The 16423-nt window shown below is 40.4% G+C and overlaps 1 protein-coding gene across 2 annotated transcripts in view; it reads right to left on the bottom strand.

Moving 5' to 3' along the window:
* The window catches only part of PAPPA2 (pappalysin 2), a 400048-nt gene that overhangs the window by 61553 nt on the left and 322072 nt on the right, over window positions 1-16423 (bottom strand). For both annotated transcript variants that reach the window (XR_003306912.1, XM_026448236.1), the window contains exon 18: window positions 981-1149. Coding sequence is in view for 1 of the 2 variants with exons in the window: in XM_026448236.1 (XP_026304021.1) it covers window positions 981-1149 (169 nt within the window). In the remaining variant the exon portion in view is untranslated. The remainder of the gene's footprint in view (window positions 1-980; window positions 1150-16423) is intronic.

The following is a 16423-nucleotide window of genomic DNA, read 5'->3' as shown; positions in this document are numbered from 1 at the left end:
TTTTCAAGATGAGTTTCATCCAGTGAAACCAATTCATAATATTTCCTAAAGGTGTGTTTTTGCCTTTCTGCTTGAATGGACACATCATAGTTGCTTTTGGTCTCACCAAAATTCTATTCCCTTTCTCCACATGTGTGGTGGTTTGTATAACTCTTGGCTCCACAAATTATACTTTATCTAGAACACAGAGAGTAGCACTAACTCTCAAAACTCCAAAATGTAAGATTTTAGAAATGTAGGTAGCCCTCCCTTCATCTGTTCAACTCAATGGTTCCTTAACCCATCAGTGCAAATGGATGTGCTTGATTTCTCAGGGGTCTCATTTTCTGCCATATTCTTTTCACATCTGTTCCATGGTGCTTACCTTGGAGTACCGAAAACTTAGATAACAGGTGCCGGGGAGCAGACAAGGACATTGACCTTTGCCTAGGAAGTCTGCTTGACTTCCTGTCTCATGTATGTGTGTGAGACTTGAAAAGATTCTAAAATAAAATTGCTTTTAGTCACACAACCAAGATAAGACTGTGTTTTTCATTTGAGACCTTTTGTGCCAAAATCCTAGGGAGGGGAATAGTCAAACAGCACTTCCAGCTTTGCCAAGGAATTTGTGTTTCTGTTCAGGGCTCTGTTCTAGAAAAATAATAATACTAGTATTTTTAGTCAACTTATGTCAATGGCCATCCATGAGAGGGGATCACATTGCTAAATCAGGATCCTAGCATTCTTTTTGGAATATACCTGGTACTCCACCCACTGGATTCTTCTTCTTACCTCAGAGGAAGTTCTGAACTCAGGAGAGAACATTTCAAAAATGTGGTATTTTCTGAATTTTCTATTGCATAATACCAACACTCCCGATTAGAATCCCAAGTCCCTGCCTATTGGAATCCTTTAGAAATTTCATTTCTCAAATTTCTTGGATTGGGCATCAAGATTAGAGCACAGCCTGATCCAAAATAAGTTCAAAAAATGTTTTTTACCTTTTCACTTTCCTGGTTACAGTTGAGTACACACTGGCTGTCCAGGTTGAAGCCATTGGTACATTCATACATGCCTTCAAACACAGGAGGCGGTGGCTCACACACCACAGGAATGCAACTGCCTTGCTCCCAGATTCCACCTTCCAGGCATTGTATCTTCAGGAACTTGCTAATAAAACATAAAACAAAAGAGCTCATCAGAATCTCTCAAGGAGGTCATGAAAGAAGACTGATCCTCAGCAATATGGGATAAGAATTAGCCAATAGGCAGGGACAGATGGTTCTTGTGAGCCATATGTCCCACTGTCCGAGGCTAATTTCTAAATCATGGAACTAAAAATAGTAATGTTCATTTATTATTTGAAGTAGTAGTAAATGTTATATAGAAATATTTCATCTATTACTCTTTTTTTTTTTTTTTTTTTTTTTTTTGAGATGGAGTCTCGCTCTGCTGCCCAGGCTGGAGTGCAGTGGCCGGATCTCAGCTCACTGCAAGCTCCACCTCCTGGGTTTACGCCATTCTCCTGCCTCAGCCTCCCGAGTAGCTGGGACTACAGGCGCCCGCCATGTCGCCCGGCTAGTTTTTTGTATTTTTTAGTAGAGACGGGGTTTCACCGTGTTAGCCAGGATGGTCTCGATCTCCTGACCTCGTGATCCGCCCGTCTCGGCCTCCCAAAGTGCTGGGATTACAGGCTTGAGCCACCGCGCCCGGCATCTATTACTCTTAAGAGGGTTTGATAAATAGTGCAGCATCTAAACTGTAGTTGGGTTTTCTCTGAGATCTTCATCTTGGAAAAGACTCACAACTAAATACAATGAAATGTCAGGTAGGATGGGGTACAGAAAAGGTTATCACACATTCAGAGAACTGATCAGAAGTGATTTGAGGATCAACAGTGTTGATACGGCAATATAATTGATGAAATTGCTACTATTTATTGGTTCTTCAGAGAGGGGAGAAAGTGCAGCAATATGAGTTTTCTTTTAAAACAGAGATTCTGAACCTAACTTTCAGAAGGACAATAACTTCCGAGATGACTGCTTCATTTGTTTACGAGTTTATTTTTCCTTGGAAAGAGTGCATACCTTTCACCAGCTTCTCAAAGTAGACATGACTCAATACTGCCCTGGAAGAATTGGTCCTCCTTCTCATGCCCAGACATGGTTCCCAACCAGAGTGACAGCATTTGATGTGGACTGGAGTCAATGGAATTAGGGTCCTTGCTACTGAGGATTCCATTCCATTCCCCTTTTGACTCACTGCAGTTTGAAAGTGCTTTCCATGTTGCTGTTTTAACATATCCACTTCTAATGCAAAACACTCCTGGTTACAGATAAGCTTGTAATTCTAAAATAAAAATAACCCTTTGGCCATTGACTCTTTCAAACATGTAGTAGCCTTAAATTACCATTTTCTAGTCTCATTATGCCCCTTTTAAGGTTAAATATGACCACCAACCCCTGCATATTATCTTCTGACTATTGTGCCATACCTCCTGTGGGCTTCTGCAGTACTCTAATCTTACACTAGTAAAACATTTATCACATTGTTTTATAAATGCACATGTGACTGTCTTTCCCACTAGATTGAAAGCTTCCAGAAGCCAGAGGCTATGTGGTGGTCTTGTTTTTAATTCCCAAGAACTAAAATAATATATGTTTTATATTCAGCATTAAATAAATATCTGCTGAATTGAATCACTGAACTGAAACTAACAGCATGTCAGGCACATTGCAAGGCACATTTGATGATACCAAGTTGAATCATTATAATACTAATGAAATCATCTTTTTTTTTTTCTTTTTCTTTTCTTTTTATGAGACAGAGTTTCAGTCTTGTTGTCCAGGCTGGAGTGCAATGACGCTATCTCAGATCACTGCAACCTCTGCCTCCTGGGTTCAAGTGATTCTCCTGCCTCAGCCTCCCAAGTAGCTGGGATTGCAGGCACGTGCCACGATGACTGGCTAATTCCTTATTTTTAGTAGAGATGGGTTTTCTCCATGTTGGTCAGGCTGGTCTTGAACTCCCGACATCAGGTGATCCACCCGCCTCAGCCTCCCAAAGTGCTGGGATTAGAGGCATGAGCCAATGTGCCCAACCTATGAAATCATCTTTTTAATCCCCACTTCATAGAAACACACTGAACGATGTTAAGTAATTTGTCAAAGATCTCACATCACAGAATTCATTCAACTTCAAATAATTTTAATAATAAAATATTTTAATAGTTAAACATATGTAAATAATATATACTTAGAAATAAGTTGAGTGTTTTATTATTACATAATCATTTAGATTCATATCTTTATTCCCAAGAACATTTTGCAATAGAAATCTGATTTTTGGCAGGGCATGGTGGCTCACTCCTATAATCCCAGCACTTTGGGAAGCTGAAGCAGACAGGTTTCTTGAGGTCAGGAGTTTGAGATTAGCCTGGGCAACATGGCAAAACCCTCATATCTGCAAAAAATACAAAAATTAGCCAGGTACAGTGGCACGCACCTGTAGTCCCAGCTGCTAGGGAGGCTGAGGTGGGAGGATGGCTTGAGCCTAGAAAGTCGAGGCTACAGTGAGCTATGATCTTGCCACTGCACTCCAGCCCAGGTAGAGCGAGACCATGTCTCAAAAAAAAAAAAAAAAAAAAAAAAAAACTGATTTTTATGACTGGAATTTTTTTGCATCATAGTTCTTTCCGACTTTCAGGTTCAGGAGCACATGTGCAAGTTTGTTACATGAGTAAATTGTGTGTCACAGTGGTTTGGTGTACAGATTATTTCATTACCCAGGAAATAAGCATAGTACCCTATAGGTAGTTTTTCCATCCTCACCCTCTTCTTCCCCTCCACCCTCAGGTGGGCCCCACTATCTGGTGTTCCCTTCTTTGTGTCCATGTATACTCAATGCTCCCTTCCACTTACAAGTGAGAACATACGGTATTTGGATCAAACAACATTTAAAGGTAAATGTTATTATCCACACTTAAGAAAACTGAACCTGAGAGAAAAGTAAAGCTTACTCAAAACACACAGTAAACCCTGCAGGCAGAATGCAAACCTGGGTTTGCTCACAGCCGAAGCCCCCGGTCCTCCGGCCACATCAGGCTCTGACTGTTTCTGGCGCGCTCCACAGTTTTACTAACGCAGCCTCATCCTCGGCTGAGCACTCAGATGCCCTGTGTCCCAATGCCACATCCATAAGTGAGCAAAAAAGAAGTTTCACTTTAAATTTTTGTATTGAGTAATGAATTACACATAGAAAAATATGCAAATCTTAGTGTGTGGCTTGAGGGAGTTTTACCTGTGAATACAACTGGGTAACCAATCACCAGTCAGATCAAGATGCAGAACATGTCTAGCCCCTAAGAATTCCCCCTTGCATTCCTTCCCAGTTAAAATCCCCCCACCCTCACGGCATACAGTATTCTGCAACACCACACACTTCTGATTTTCATCAGCATAGAGGAGTTTTGCCTGGTTTTAAACTTTATACAAATGAAATGTACTGCTTAGTAAATTGCTTCTTTCCCTCCAGAAAGATGACATTTAAAAATGCCTCTCCAAATATATTTTCAATTAAGGGTTTGCAGCTCTTTTTTACTCTAGCGAGGCTCCTTTTTGTCCCTCTCCTAGAATGGATATTTTACTTCTCCTTCACACTGCAGAGTTTATATCCTCCCAGGGACTCTCTGCTTTCCACCACCTCCCACAGATGAAATCCTTCCCCCACCTCTGCTGAACTGACATCCCCCAGCTGGAGAAAGCAGGCAATACCACTGACAGCAGGGGAGAGGCACAGCTATAAAAACCTTGCATGTCAGCATGGTTATAAAGGAAAACCCTTGCTTGGCCAGGACGATCATATTTTGACTTCATGTGGTATTTTTCTCTGAATTGGTTGGAATACTTCAACCATGGAAATAGTCTTCCTTTTCCTTGCCCAGAGTTAAGGAGCCATTCAAGAATGCCGATTTCATATATTTCCCTGCCAGTTTAATAACCTCAGGGGTGAGAGTAGACAGATCAAACTTGGATGGGGAAGAAGAATGTAGCCTTCCATCGTGGCACCCAGACAACGCAACAGGCCCTGTGCTACAAACCACCATCAACACAGGAAGGAGGATGGCTAGAAGGCAGCAAGAGAATAGCACAGCTACACCGGACCCTGACTGGAGAAGAGGCACTGCAGGGAAAAGTTGGCAGACAGAGTCCCAATTCCATAGGAAATTCTGTTTTCTTTCTGCAGGAGTTCCTTTGCCCCTCTGAGCCTCAATTCTTTTTCCTCATGGTTTCTTCTCCCTTTGTACAGAAGACGGCTTTGCACTGCCATCTCTCCATGGGCCTCCCAGGACTTCCACATCTCTCTATATCAGACAACCAACGTCTCCACCCTCAGTCTTCTAGCAAAGCATTTGATAGGTTAAGTATCTCGGGGCCCAATAGTGAGGGCTGTCTCATTTTGCCTGATGTTCACGTCGTGGATCCCAGCTTATGGTGCAAGCCTTGAGATTTCAAGGTATGGAATTTGGCACTGCAGTGCTATGAGCTGGTTGGATTGTGCCAGGAATTCAGAGTGTTCTGGATTCTTCCTAGTCCCAAGAAATTTGGTTTCCCCACAGGGCCCTTGAAGAAGACCGAAGCCTAAATCTCGCCACCCATCCTGCTCATGTTTTTGTTACCTAGCGCTATGGACTAAATGTTTGTGGCCTTCGCAAACTCATACAGTGGTGAAATGCTAACTCCCACTGTGATGGTATTTTAGGGGGTGGGGTCTTTGGAAGGTAATTAAGTACGAGGGTAGAGCCTTCTCAATGCCCTCATGAGAAGACACGTAAGAGCTTGCCTTCTCTGTGCTCTGCCATGTGAGGACACAGAAAAAAGACAATCATCTGGCTGGGTGTGGTGGCTCATGCCTGTAATCCCAGCATTTTGGGAGGCTGAGGTGGGCGGATCACGAAATCAGGAGTTCGAGATCAGCCTGGCCAACATGGTGAAATCCCGTCTCTACTAAAAATACAAAAATTAGCCGGGCGAGGTGGCAAGCACCTGCACTCCCAGCTATTTGGTAGGCTGAGGCAGAAGAATCGCTTGAAACTGGGAGGCGGAGATTGCAGTGAGCCGAGATCCCACCACTGCACTCTAGCCTGGTAGACAGAGTGAGACTCTGTCTCAAAACAAACAAACAAAAAAAGACAATCATCTGCAAGCTAGGAAGTACCCTCGCCAGATAAGGAATCTGCTGGCACCTTGGACTTCTCAAGTTCCAGACCTGTGAGAAACAAATGCATGTTGTTTAAGCCACCCATCTATGGTGTTCTGTTGCGGCAGCTCAAACTGACTGAGACACAGCAATGGATGGACTGATCCCCAGTGCCTCTGCATTGCTTCTAGTTTGGTGATGTTGAGGAGTGACCTTTGACACCTTTAAAATCATGAATGAAAAAACTGGTTTATTCACAATGATCCTTTGTGCATGGCTTATGCATCAGGAACCAAACGACTCCTTGAAGTCATGAAGTGAATAGATTGCATTTGAAAGAATGATAGCATTGGATACTACACAAACAGGCCCTTACCAGGGCAGAGATTCCAAAACATCTTTGATAGCCCATGCGAAGTACCCTACATGTAAAACATTCTCCAAAACATCTCTTTTGTAGGCAGGAAATCATATTAGTAACCATGAAGTGATTTACCCGCATACAGCAATTCATACATTTCAAAGTTTTCAAATCATAATATAACATTCTGATCATGAGATCAATGATTTCCAACTTACATGTGTAGACCAATCCCATCAGAATTATGTAGAAGCCACTTCAAAAAATCTAGATTGCTAGGCTTAGTGCATTAAGCCTCCTGAGAGTGGCCCAGGACTCCGTATCTTTAAACTTGTCAGAAGTTTTTATGTGCAGCCAGGTTGGCAAACTACTAAAATTCATGCTACCTTCTCATGCTAATAAGGTGTAGAAACCAGAGAGGAAGATCATCCACCTCACAGCCCTGTGACTATTCCATTTGGTCTTTGCTAAGCATCCAGCCTTTTGGCTAGGGTTGTTAGTTGAGAGTTCTTGCTCTGTGATTTCTTCCTTACTCTGTAAATGGTATCATGAGGAGTTGGGGCTGGGGGAAGGTTTGTATTTATTTTCCCTCTAACTTCTCTAGACAAATCAGCACAATTTCCAAGTTAGAAGGTGCTTTTTCCAATTTCGAGAACTTATGGTATCCTCCTGGTGCTGAAAACCCAGCTGTGCTCTTTCTGCTTCTTACATCATTGCCAGAAATAAAGATCTTGTAATCAAAACTTGGCTGAAAGTTTGATTGATGTCACTTGAGACACACATAGTCTACCCCATCCTTCTATCACCACTGTAGGGTTTTCAAGAGCAACCTTTATTTTCTATTGGAGAAAATAAAAGAATGATTTGTTGAGTCCCAGAGAATTATCATGTCTTTGCCGATCAAGGGCACCTGGTGTCTCCAGTGAGTACTCCCTCAAGAATAATAACAACAACAGAAAGACAATAACATGTAGAGCACTTAAGTGCTAACTATTGTATAGAAAACTATACATCTATACTATTTTGTCCTCAAACCCACTCTGTGTGATAGGGACTATTATTGTTTAGATTCTTGATTCCATCACTCCACATATTAGCCTCCTCAACCATCCCCAGCTCAGTAAATGATACCATCATCTGCCCTGTTGCTCAAACTTGGAACTTAGAAGCCATCACTGATTCTATTCTTCCTCTCAATCTTACCTTTTTGCTCACCCCATCTGCTTTCTTCTAACCTGTCAACAAGTCCTGCTTCATTTCCCAGATATTTCTGAAAATTGTCTCTACACTTCAGCATTACCACAAACATTAACACAAGCCACCATCTCTCACCTCCTAACTGGACACCCCACTTCTCCTCGGGATCCCTTCCCAGCCAGTCAGCAAACACCAGTCAGAGGGAACTTTCAAAAAAATAAATTTCCCTGTGTAGAACATTTCAATTGCTTCTGTTAGGAGAAAAAATAAAATCCAAAGTTCTTTCTTCAGTCTACAAGGTCCTGTGTGTTCTGGCCCCAAATTCTCCAACCTTATTCAATGTCACATTCACCTTCCTTAATGCACTTCATCGACACTGGACTTAGAATCCCAAGCACAACCCATGACCTTTCCAGCCACAAGAGTTGATGCCATTCTCTAGAGTCATGATGCTTTTCTTTTTTTTTTTTTATCTTCTCCTGACTGCCTCCTTCTCTTTCTTCCTATCTAAGCATAATTCTTACCACCCCAGAGCATCCTTATTTTGCCCCTCTAACTTTTTCCTTTTTAATCAAAGCATCTTTTTTTCTTTCATAGGATGCATACCCTGAATTATTTTGTGTATTGGTCTTACTTGCTTATCATCAGCTCCCACCATGGAAAAAAGCTTGGTGAGGGCAAAGCATTATTTGCTATGATATTCCCAGTGCACAGCACAATGCCTGGTACATAATAGCTGTCAATAAATATTGGTTCAATGAATGTATAGATGTTCATTTTATAGATGAGGTAGGATTTAGAAACATAAAATAACTTGCCTGGGGTTATCTAACTGGTTGATGGCACAGCAGGGATGTACACTATGATGAGTCTCATGACAATGCCTATATTATAATATGGAAGCATTCATGTTTCTACCAATGGAGCTACAGATAAATTACCTCTCCTCATTTAGTGCGTTTGTGCTGAGGATCCCCAAATCCTATCATTTAGAATATCCCTAAAAAGAAGATGTAAGGGAAAGAGGCAATTGCATGATTTCCATTATATGAATTAGAAAACTAAAGCATTAATTTGTTGTGTTTTGTCTGATACATGGTCAGTTTTTGAACTGAAGTTAGAAAGCCTTTTCACTCTGAATACGGTTAAACCTCTCACTACACACAATGTGGTACCTAAAGCAGCAATATTAGAATCACCAGGGAGCTTGTTAGAAATAAATCTCAGGATCCACTTCAGACTGAATCAACAAGAATGTGCATTTTTAAAAGACCCCCAAATAATTCCTATGCATATTAAAGATTCAGAAATAGTGATCTAGACCAATTTAAAAGACATGGTTCTCAGCTGGGCGCGGTGGCTCAAGCCTGTAATCCCGGCACTTTGGAAGGCCGAGACGGGCGGATCACGAGGTCAGGAGATCGAGACCATCCTGGCTAACACGGTGAAACCCCGTCTCTACTAAAAAATACAAAAAACTAGCCTGGCGAGGTGGCGGGCACCTGTAGTCCCAGCTACTCGGGAGGCTGAGGCAGAAGAATGGCGTAAAACTGGGAGGCGGAGCTTGCAGTGAGCTGAGATCCGGCCACTGCACCCCAGCCTGGGCGACAGAGCGAGACTCCGTCTCAGAAAAAAAAAAAAAAAAAAAAAAAAAGACACGGTTCTCTACTTAGCCCCAAACAGAACCATCAGCACTTCCAAACCCCATGCCAGTTTTCCTCTAACAAATTGCGGCCCTGGTTTCCCAAACCAATATCCTAAATAGGGAGTAAGCGGACTTCAGACACGGTAAGTCTGCAGCCCATCATAGTTATCATGCACTCTCTAATACCAGATCTCCTGATGTCCTATTCTAGCCCTTTCTACAAGATGAGAAACAGTATCAGCAGGACCATCCAACAAGACATAGTGGATTTGGCCTTTTTCTCTGACAAAGAAAAAAAAAAGCCCCTTACAAAACTCTCCTCGCATGTAAAATAGAGCCTCTCTGAAAAAAATGAGCCACCTGCTAACTCGTAAAAGTGTGTAGACTATTTTACTTCCATGTCCCACCCCTCACTTTTATCTTTGGACTTTCTTCTCCTAATTCTTGTGTCTCCAGATTGGCAGGCACAATCATGCCTGGTCCCTAGGTTTGAACACTTAAACCCAAGTTTGAGGCCCCTTCTCCATTTTCCATTGCTGATGTCTTAATCATCTACATCTCCTTTCCTGGTCTTGCTCCCTTCAAGTTCAACAACTCCCACTTCATCTCTTTTCATGAGTTTCTTCCATTTTCCATGCAGCCAACAGGTTTTTCTACCAAATATGCCCAGGATACACCCTAAACTAAAAACATTTAATAGGAACCTCTTTCTTTCACCATTCAATTACTTGTCCATTTATACATTCATTCAACAAATATTTATTGAACACCAAGGATATGCCTATTTATTATTTTAGGTCTTGCAGTTGTAAAAACAAATATAAATATTATAATAGGGTTGGAATACTGACCCGAGAGAGGCACCAACACTGCCTGCAGACATGAAGAATATTAGCGAAGGAAGACTTTGAGTGGGTTTACCAGGGAGAAAAGTGGAGGAGGATATGCCAGGCAGAGGGAACAGTGCAGGTGAGAACCCAGAGATTTTCAAAAGTCTTAGCCAAAAGTGTAAATGGAGAAATGGAGGAAATATACATATTCCCTCTACCTCTCCTTCCCTCCCTCTCTTTTCTACCTATTGTTGGGGAGAGTCAGGGAAGGAAAAGAGCCTCCTGAGGGAAGTCCACTGGAACAAAATTCTGGCAGAAAAGAGCAACACACTGTATACACTCAACTTCAGGGGGCAGGTGATTTCATTTGTAAGAACTTCTTTTGTCATCTTCACAAATCTTTTAGCACAAGAATTCCTCCAGGTATTGTTATATTTCTGTTCCTGATCAGTCTGACTCACAGATAGGCATGATCAAAAGTGCTCACAGGTACATACACACACTTACACCCTCACTTGGGAATTAGCTTAACCACTGCAGGTCACTGTTGCTCCTTGAGAAAGCAATGTTATTTGCATGGTCCCTTATCTGGAAGCCACAGCAATGATAAGACCCTAGTCTGCTAAAGTGTTATCAGAACCTCTAAAAAGGTGTGGTATACCTAAGGACCTGGAATACATACAGGTGGATCCTGCATTGGCCATACTCCTGACATTACATTCCTTGATGTGGGCTGGAAGAAAAAGAGCTGATTAGCATTTTCCTTGCCCTGACTGAAAAGGGAGAATCAGAAGTCACGGTGGCTTCAGCAGGCCTTTAGTGGCTACACTGGGAGATTCTTATCAGGAAGAACATGTGGCAGAGTGGCTGAAAGCAGGTGCTCTGGAATCAGGAGATGGTAGAGCTCTAGCCTTGGTGCTTAATAAATCTCTAACTTTAAAAAAAAATCATGTAAACTCCATTATTCTCAGTTTTCCTCGCTGGAAAATAGGGATAGTCATACATTCTCCACAGGGTCATAAGTAGATTATGTGAGGTAGTATATTTAAAGCACGCAGTTCAATGAATGGCACATGACCACGATCAACAAGCAGCGGAAATTACTAGCTATGCCTGATGATCAGAAGATCTGCTCAGCCACACTCCTCTCTCTCTCTCTCTCTCTCTCTCTCTCTGTGTGTGTGGGGGTGGGGGTGTGTGTGTGTGATGAGTATGGAATGTTAACATTCTGCTCATTTTCTCCACCCTACTTAATTCTTCATATTTCTGTCCCACCCAGAATCCCTCAGGAGACAGTTCATGAATCAGTTTGACCTGGCCTGACCCCATCACTAGAGAGCAAAAGCAAAACCACAACCAAAATGTTCACTCAATGGGCTGAAGAAAGTGTGAGCCGGAGACACAGGAGGAGTAGGACAAACGAAGACCAGAAAGAGCAGCAGGGGTTGAAGTTATGGGTTGAATAAAGTCCTACTGGTTTATATGTAACAATTAAGCTCTTACTCAGGTTTCTAAAAATTTACTCTGATTAATAGATATTAGCAGTCAATATAAAACAGCAAGTTTTACAATATGATGCTCTCTAGTTTGGGGTTGAAGTTAACAGGTAAATTTATGAATTCAACAAGGGCTGAGTTTGAAGTGAGCATGCATGCTGGTCACCAGGACCCTTGAAGCCTGCAGTCAAGATCTGGTCTGCAGCTAGGTGTGTATATGAGTGGCCAAGGCTTGGGGCAGAGATTCAATCACTGTGAAACCAAAAGAGGCTTTAATAAATTAGCCTAAAGCTCACATTATCCTACAATGGCAAGAGATTTGAGGATTCCAAGGATAAATTTTGAATGTATTTACTATAAACACTAATTATAAAGCCAGGCAAGGTCTTATTGGAAAGAAAACACATTTCTATTTCTCACAGTTACATGAGTGTACATAGAGATTAATGTGTGTTCTTTCCTTGAGCAATCATAGATAGAGCATGTGTATATACGTGTGTAGGTTTAGCACCTATTCACCTATGTATAGGCACATCGCTATGATGCAGAGCTTAACAATTAGGTAGATTACTTTTATAATTTTTTAAAAACTATGAATCCAGGATACTTAATGAGTTTTATCTTGCCTTATCTGCACAGTTTTCAGATGATTAACTAAGTCTTTCTTTCCCTTCCTAGGATAGGATAAAGTCAGTTTGAATCTTCCAGAGTTTCAAGCTATGGTTCAAAAAGATCAAGAGCCTAAAAATCTGGGTAATGTCTCCAGGACATGCCCTTGCCCTTCTCCTTCCAGACCAGCCTGACTTTATTTGCTCATCCTAATTTTTAAAATTATGACCAGATCTATCTTGCTGATTACATGGTTTCTTTTTCTCCCTCTTTCCCCCATTTTCCTTGATCTACTTGAAGCCACTGTAGTACTTGGTCACTTCTTGAGTTGTCAGCAGGATGATATAAAGCAGACAGAGAGTGTACTAATTGGGGAAGAATAGTATATTTTTAAAAATTTAATAAACTTTCTATTTTGGTGTGTGTTTTCTTTTATAGGCAAGGGAAATGCACTTTTTCCACTGGTAATTGAAGACCTGTACCTCTGACCTCGAATGCCAATTCCAGTCTTCCTGGACTCTGTGCTGTTTTTTTTTTAATTTGTTTTGTTTTGTTTTGTTTTTAGCATAGGAACCAACCACAGATGGAAGACAATGGCCACGGATAAAAATGTAGCTGAGTGTACTCTGTGTTAAAGAAGAAATTTCCCTATTGCACCAGAAGGATAGCCCAAACGGCAACAGTCATTTTGTAAGAGCCATTAACCTGGTAGAAATTATGATGGTGTTGATGATGATGGTAATGGTAATGATAATGAGGATGGTGATGATGATAAACAGCAGCAGTGTTGATGAACTGAAGCATAATATGACCAAAAATTTCGCTCAGTTCTTTGCATCTATTATCTCATTTATTCCTTACAAAAACCTGTGAGTACACCTATTATTTCTATCTTGTAAGTCAGAATAATGATGTTCAGTACAGATCAGTAACTTGCTCAAGGTCAAAAAGCTAATAAATAGTGGAGTTGAGATTCAAATTTAGATCTCAATAATGTCAGACCCTGTATAATTAACCACTAAATGAGGAGATAAATCTTGGACTAAGAAAACCCTTCTTGGCCATTTGACTAAATTACCTTCTTTAGAAGTTTTAGGGATGTGTTTAATTCTAAAACTTAATTCTAGAAATTCTAAAAAAGTTTTCCCAATATTCCAACTTCAAGGGAGAACTAGATCCAGTTTTCTTGGATGTGAATGGATAACAATGAACCAAAACCCATGAAGAAGGAGAGAACAAAACCTTGGCTGTTCGTGCAGACCAAAAGTTATTCAGGTATTATTCTAACAGTGCCCTAAGTGCTGTCTACTAAGTCCATGTCTGTGCAACAGTTGTGTTTTAATATATCACTGCTTTTTTTTCTGATGGTAATAAATTGTTATGTATCTACCACTTCTTGCAATGATGTTTTACCAAAGTGTTGGCTCTTCTCATTGGTTCTGTGGAGATAGAAAATAAAATAGAAATGTTTGGAGCTAGAAATCACTCAATTATTTCCCTTTATTTTACGAATGCAGGAAAGGGCTCAGAGAAATGAAGTGATTTGCTGAAACCAAAAGCCTTTGTAGCCAATAGCACAGTTTTTGGAGTCAGAATGGTTTTCATCCTAATTTTACCATTTATTGGCTGAGTGATCATGGGCAGGCTACTTAACCACACTGAGTCTCAGCTTCCTCATCTATAATAGGGGATAATAATAATATTCTAAAATATTATAATTACTATATAAAATTATATACTATTATATAATAATATATTTTACTATACTATTATTTTGTTAATGATAAAATATATTACTGTTATGGTAAATTATTGGGTATTATGTACAAAATACCTAGCATATATAGCAACAGTGACAAATCATCATCACCATAGTCATCCTCATCAATACCCAATAGAACAGAGCCCAGGCTTTAAGCTTTTTAACACTGCCACACCAATCTTTCTATGTGTGTGGAAACGGGTCAAATATACACACCCAGCTCCAGTCCATCTCAGGCTCTCCCCCAAGTTAGGTCAGACAAGGCTTCACTAAAGGCATTCACCAATCAAACATTTGTTAAATAATAAATAGTCACAATGTGAGGCCTGTTAATTTCAGCATTGACTTTCATTTGTGTTTACAGAACTTAAACAGATTTATGTACTTTGGAAAAGTTGATGTTGTGGGCAACCCTCAGAAAGGATGGATGTTTACAATTACCGACAAGAAGATCTGACACTACAGCACCCCACAGATGGCATCTTGATGAGTGACTTATAGAAACAAAGATTGTCTAACTAAAGTTGGAAGGTTTGAATCATTTAGAAGTTAAATTAATTATGGGCTCTAATGACGTTAACCTAACCTTCACACATAAAGATAACACATAATGAGAAAAAGGCAACCATGGAAGTGAAAGATAAGGGAGAACATAATATAGTCATAATGATAAAATATAAGTCAATCACACTTACTTTAGCTTCCCAGGAAATCAGGTTAATGAAACAGCAAAGGAGTGTATGTGGAAGTAAATTGCATAGGAGAAAAAAGAAAGGGTCTTAAAGGAGAGTTTGTGCATATTCTACAATGTGACAAGGAAAGAACTCCTGAAACTACATATACTTTACAACCTCCTTGGAGTTACAATTTTGCTTACATTTTCTCTATTACCCTCAAAAATAAAAAAGTCTCAAAAAGACGTGTTAAAATCTATCATGCAAAAGTTCTGCTACAAAAATTTTAAATAGAGAAGTCTTATTCTGGATCTTTCAGGAAAGTCAAAATTTCATAACTGATGTTAATCTAACAGGAACAAAAGTTTGACTAGACCAGTGCTTCTTGACCTTGGCTGTACATGGTAGCAACTTGGGGAGCTTTGGAAAATACAGATGTCTGGACCCCACCCCCAGAGATTCTGACATAATTGGTTTGGGGTGTGACCTGGACATTAGGATTTTTAAAATCTCCCTGGGTGATTCTCATGAGCAGCCAAGTATGAGAAGCATCTTTCTGGTGAGCTTGTTGAGAGGTAATCCTTTTTCTGTTACCATTAACTTGCAAAGAGTGGCACTAATCAGGCATAAATATCTGTTGAATAAATAAAATTAAAACTGTCTTTGAAGAATGACCATTCTTTCTATGTCATTGAGATAATTGCTAGAAAAAAAAAATACTACATATGTATGTTTAAAGTTCTCATTCACTCTAAAGCATTTGAAACAGGGATCTCTATTACCTTGTAAGAAAAACCTCTCCTTTCCTTCACTATTTTTAGCATCAACTTTCACATCAAAATTCTATCATAAGTTTGCATATAAATGCAATGCTTTTACCCATTTAGAAAGTATTGAATACCTACCAGTAAATAACTAGTCATTGGGCACAAGATGCTAAGCAAAATATTCATGGTCTATTTGCCAATATAGATGAGTAACCAGATCATTTGTAATCAGTGAGATAAGTGATATCATCAGAGAAATTTGGTGTACAATGGCAGCCAATGAGAGGAGGCCTACAGTCTGGGGAGACCTGGTAAACTTCCTGGACAATGTCACACCTACACTAAAAATAAGAGAGTAAGAGTTAGTCAAGCAAAAGGTTACCGTCAGGGAGAGCTCTGGGAAGAAGGAATCCCATGTCTGAAGGCCTTGACTGCCATGGCTTCCATGAAGATATAAAACAACTCCAGTAGTATTAGAGCCTATGCTAAGAAGGTTGTGTAAGAGCTGAAGGGAAGTGGTCTGCAGGGAAGATAGCGAGCAATGAGGCTGGAGAAGTAAGCAAGGCCCTGCCAGATTGTGCAGGCACTGAAACTATCTTAATATTCAACTTTTTGCCCTTAAATAAAGTGGCAGGTAGGTTGATCATTCATTTTCATGCAGGAAAATAACAAAACTGGATTTGAGGTTTTTGAAGGCCATTTTTGCTGCAAAGTGGTGAATATATTGAAGATAAAAGGACTGGAGACAGAAAGTTCAGTTCAGAGGTGAAAAATGATAATAGTCTATAATAGAGACTCGGCAGCAGGGATGGAGAGAAACAAGCATATCTGAGTCAGTAAGATAATGACAGAGTTGATAACTGATTTGAGAGAAGATACAGGGCACTGAAGAGTCTCAGGTGATG

This window comes from Piliocolobus tephrosceles, chromosome 1, assembly GCF_002776525.5.
Source record: "Piliocolobus tephrosceles isolate RC106 chromosome 1, ASM277652v3, whole genome shotgun sequence".
Lineage (NCBI taxonomy): Eukaryota > Metazoa > Chordata > Mammalia > Primates > Cercopithecidae > Piliocolobus > Piliocolobus tephrosceles.
The sequence above is the reverse complement of the archived record's forward strand: the minus strand, read 5'-3'. Positions and strand labels throughout refer to the sequence as shown.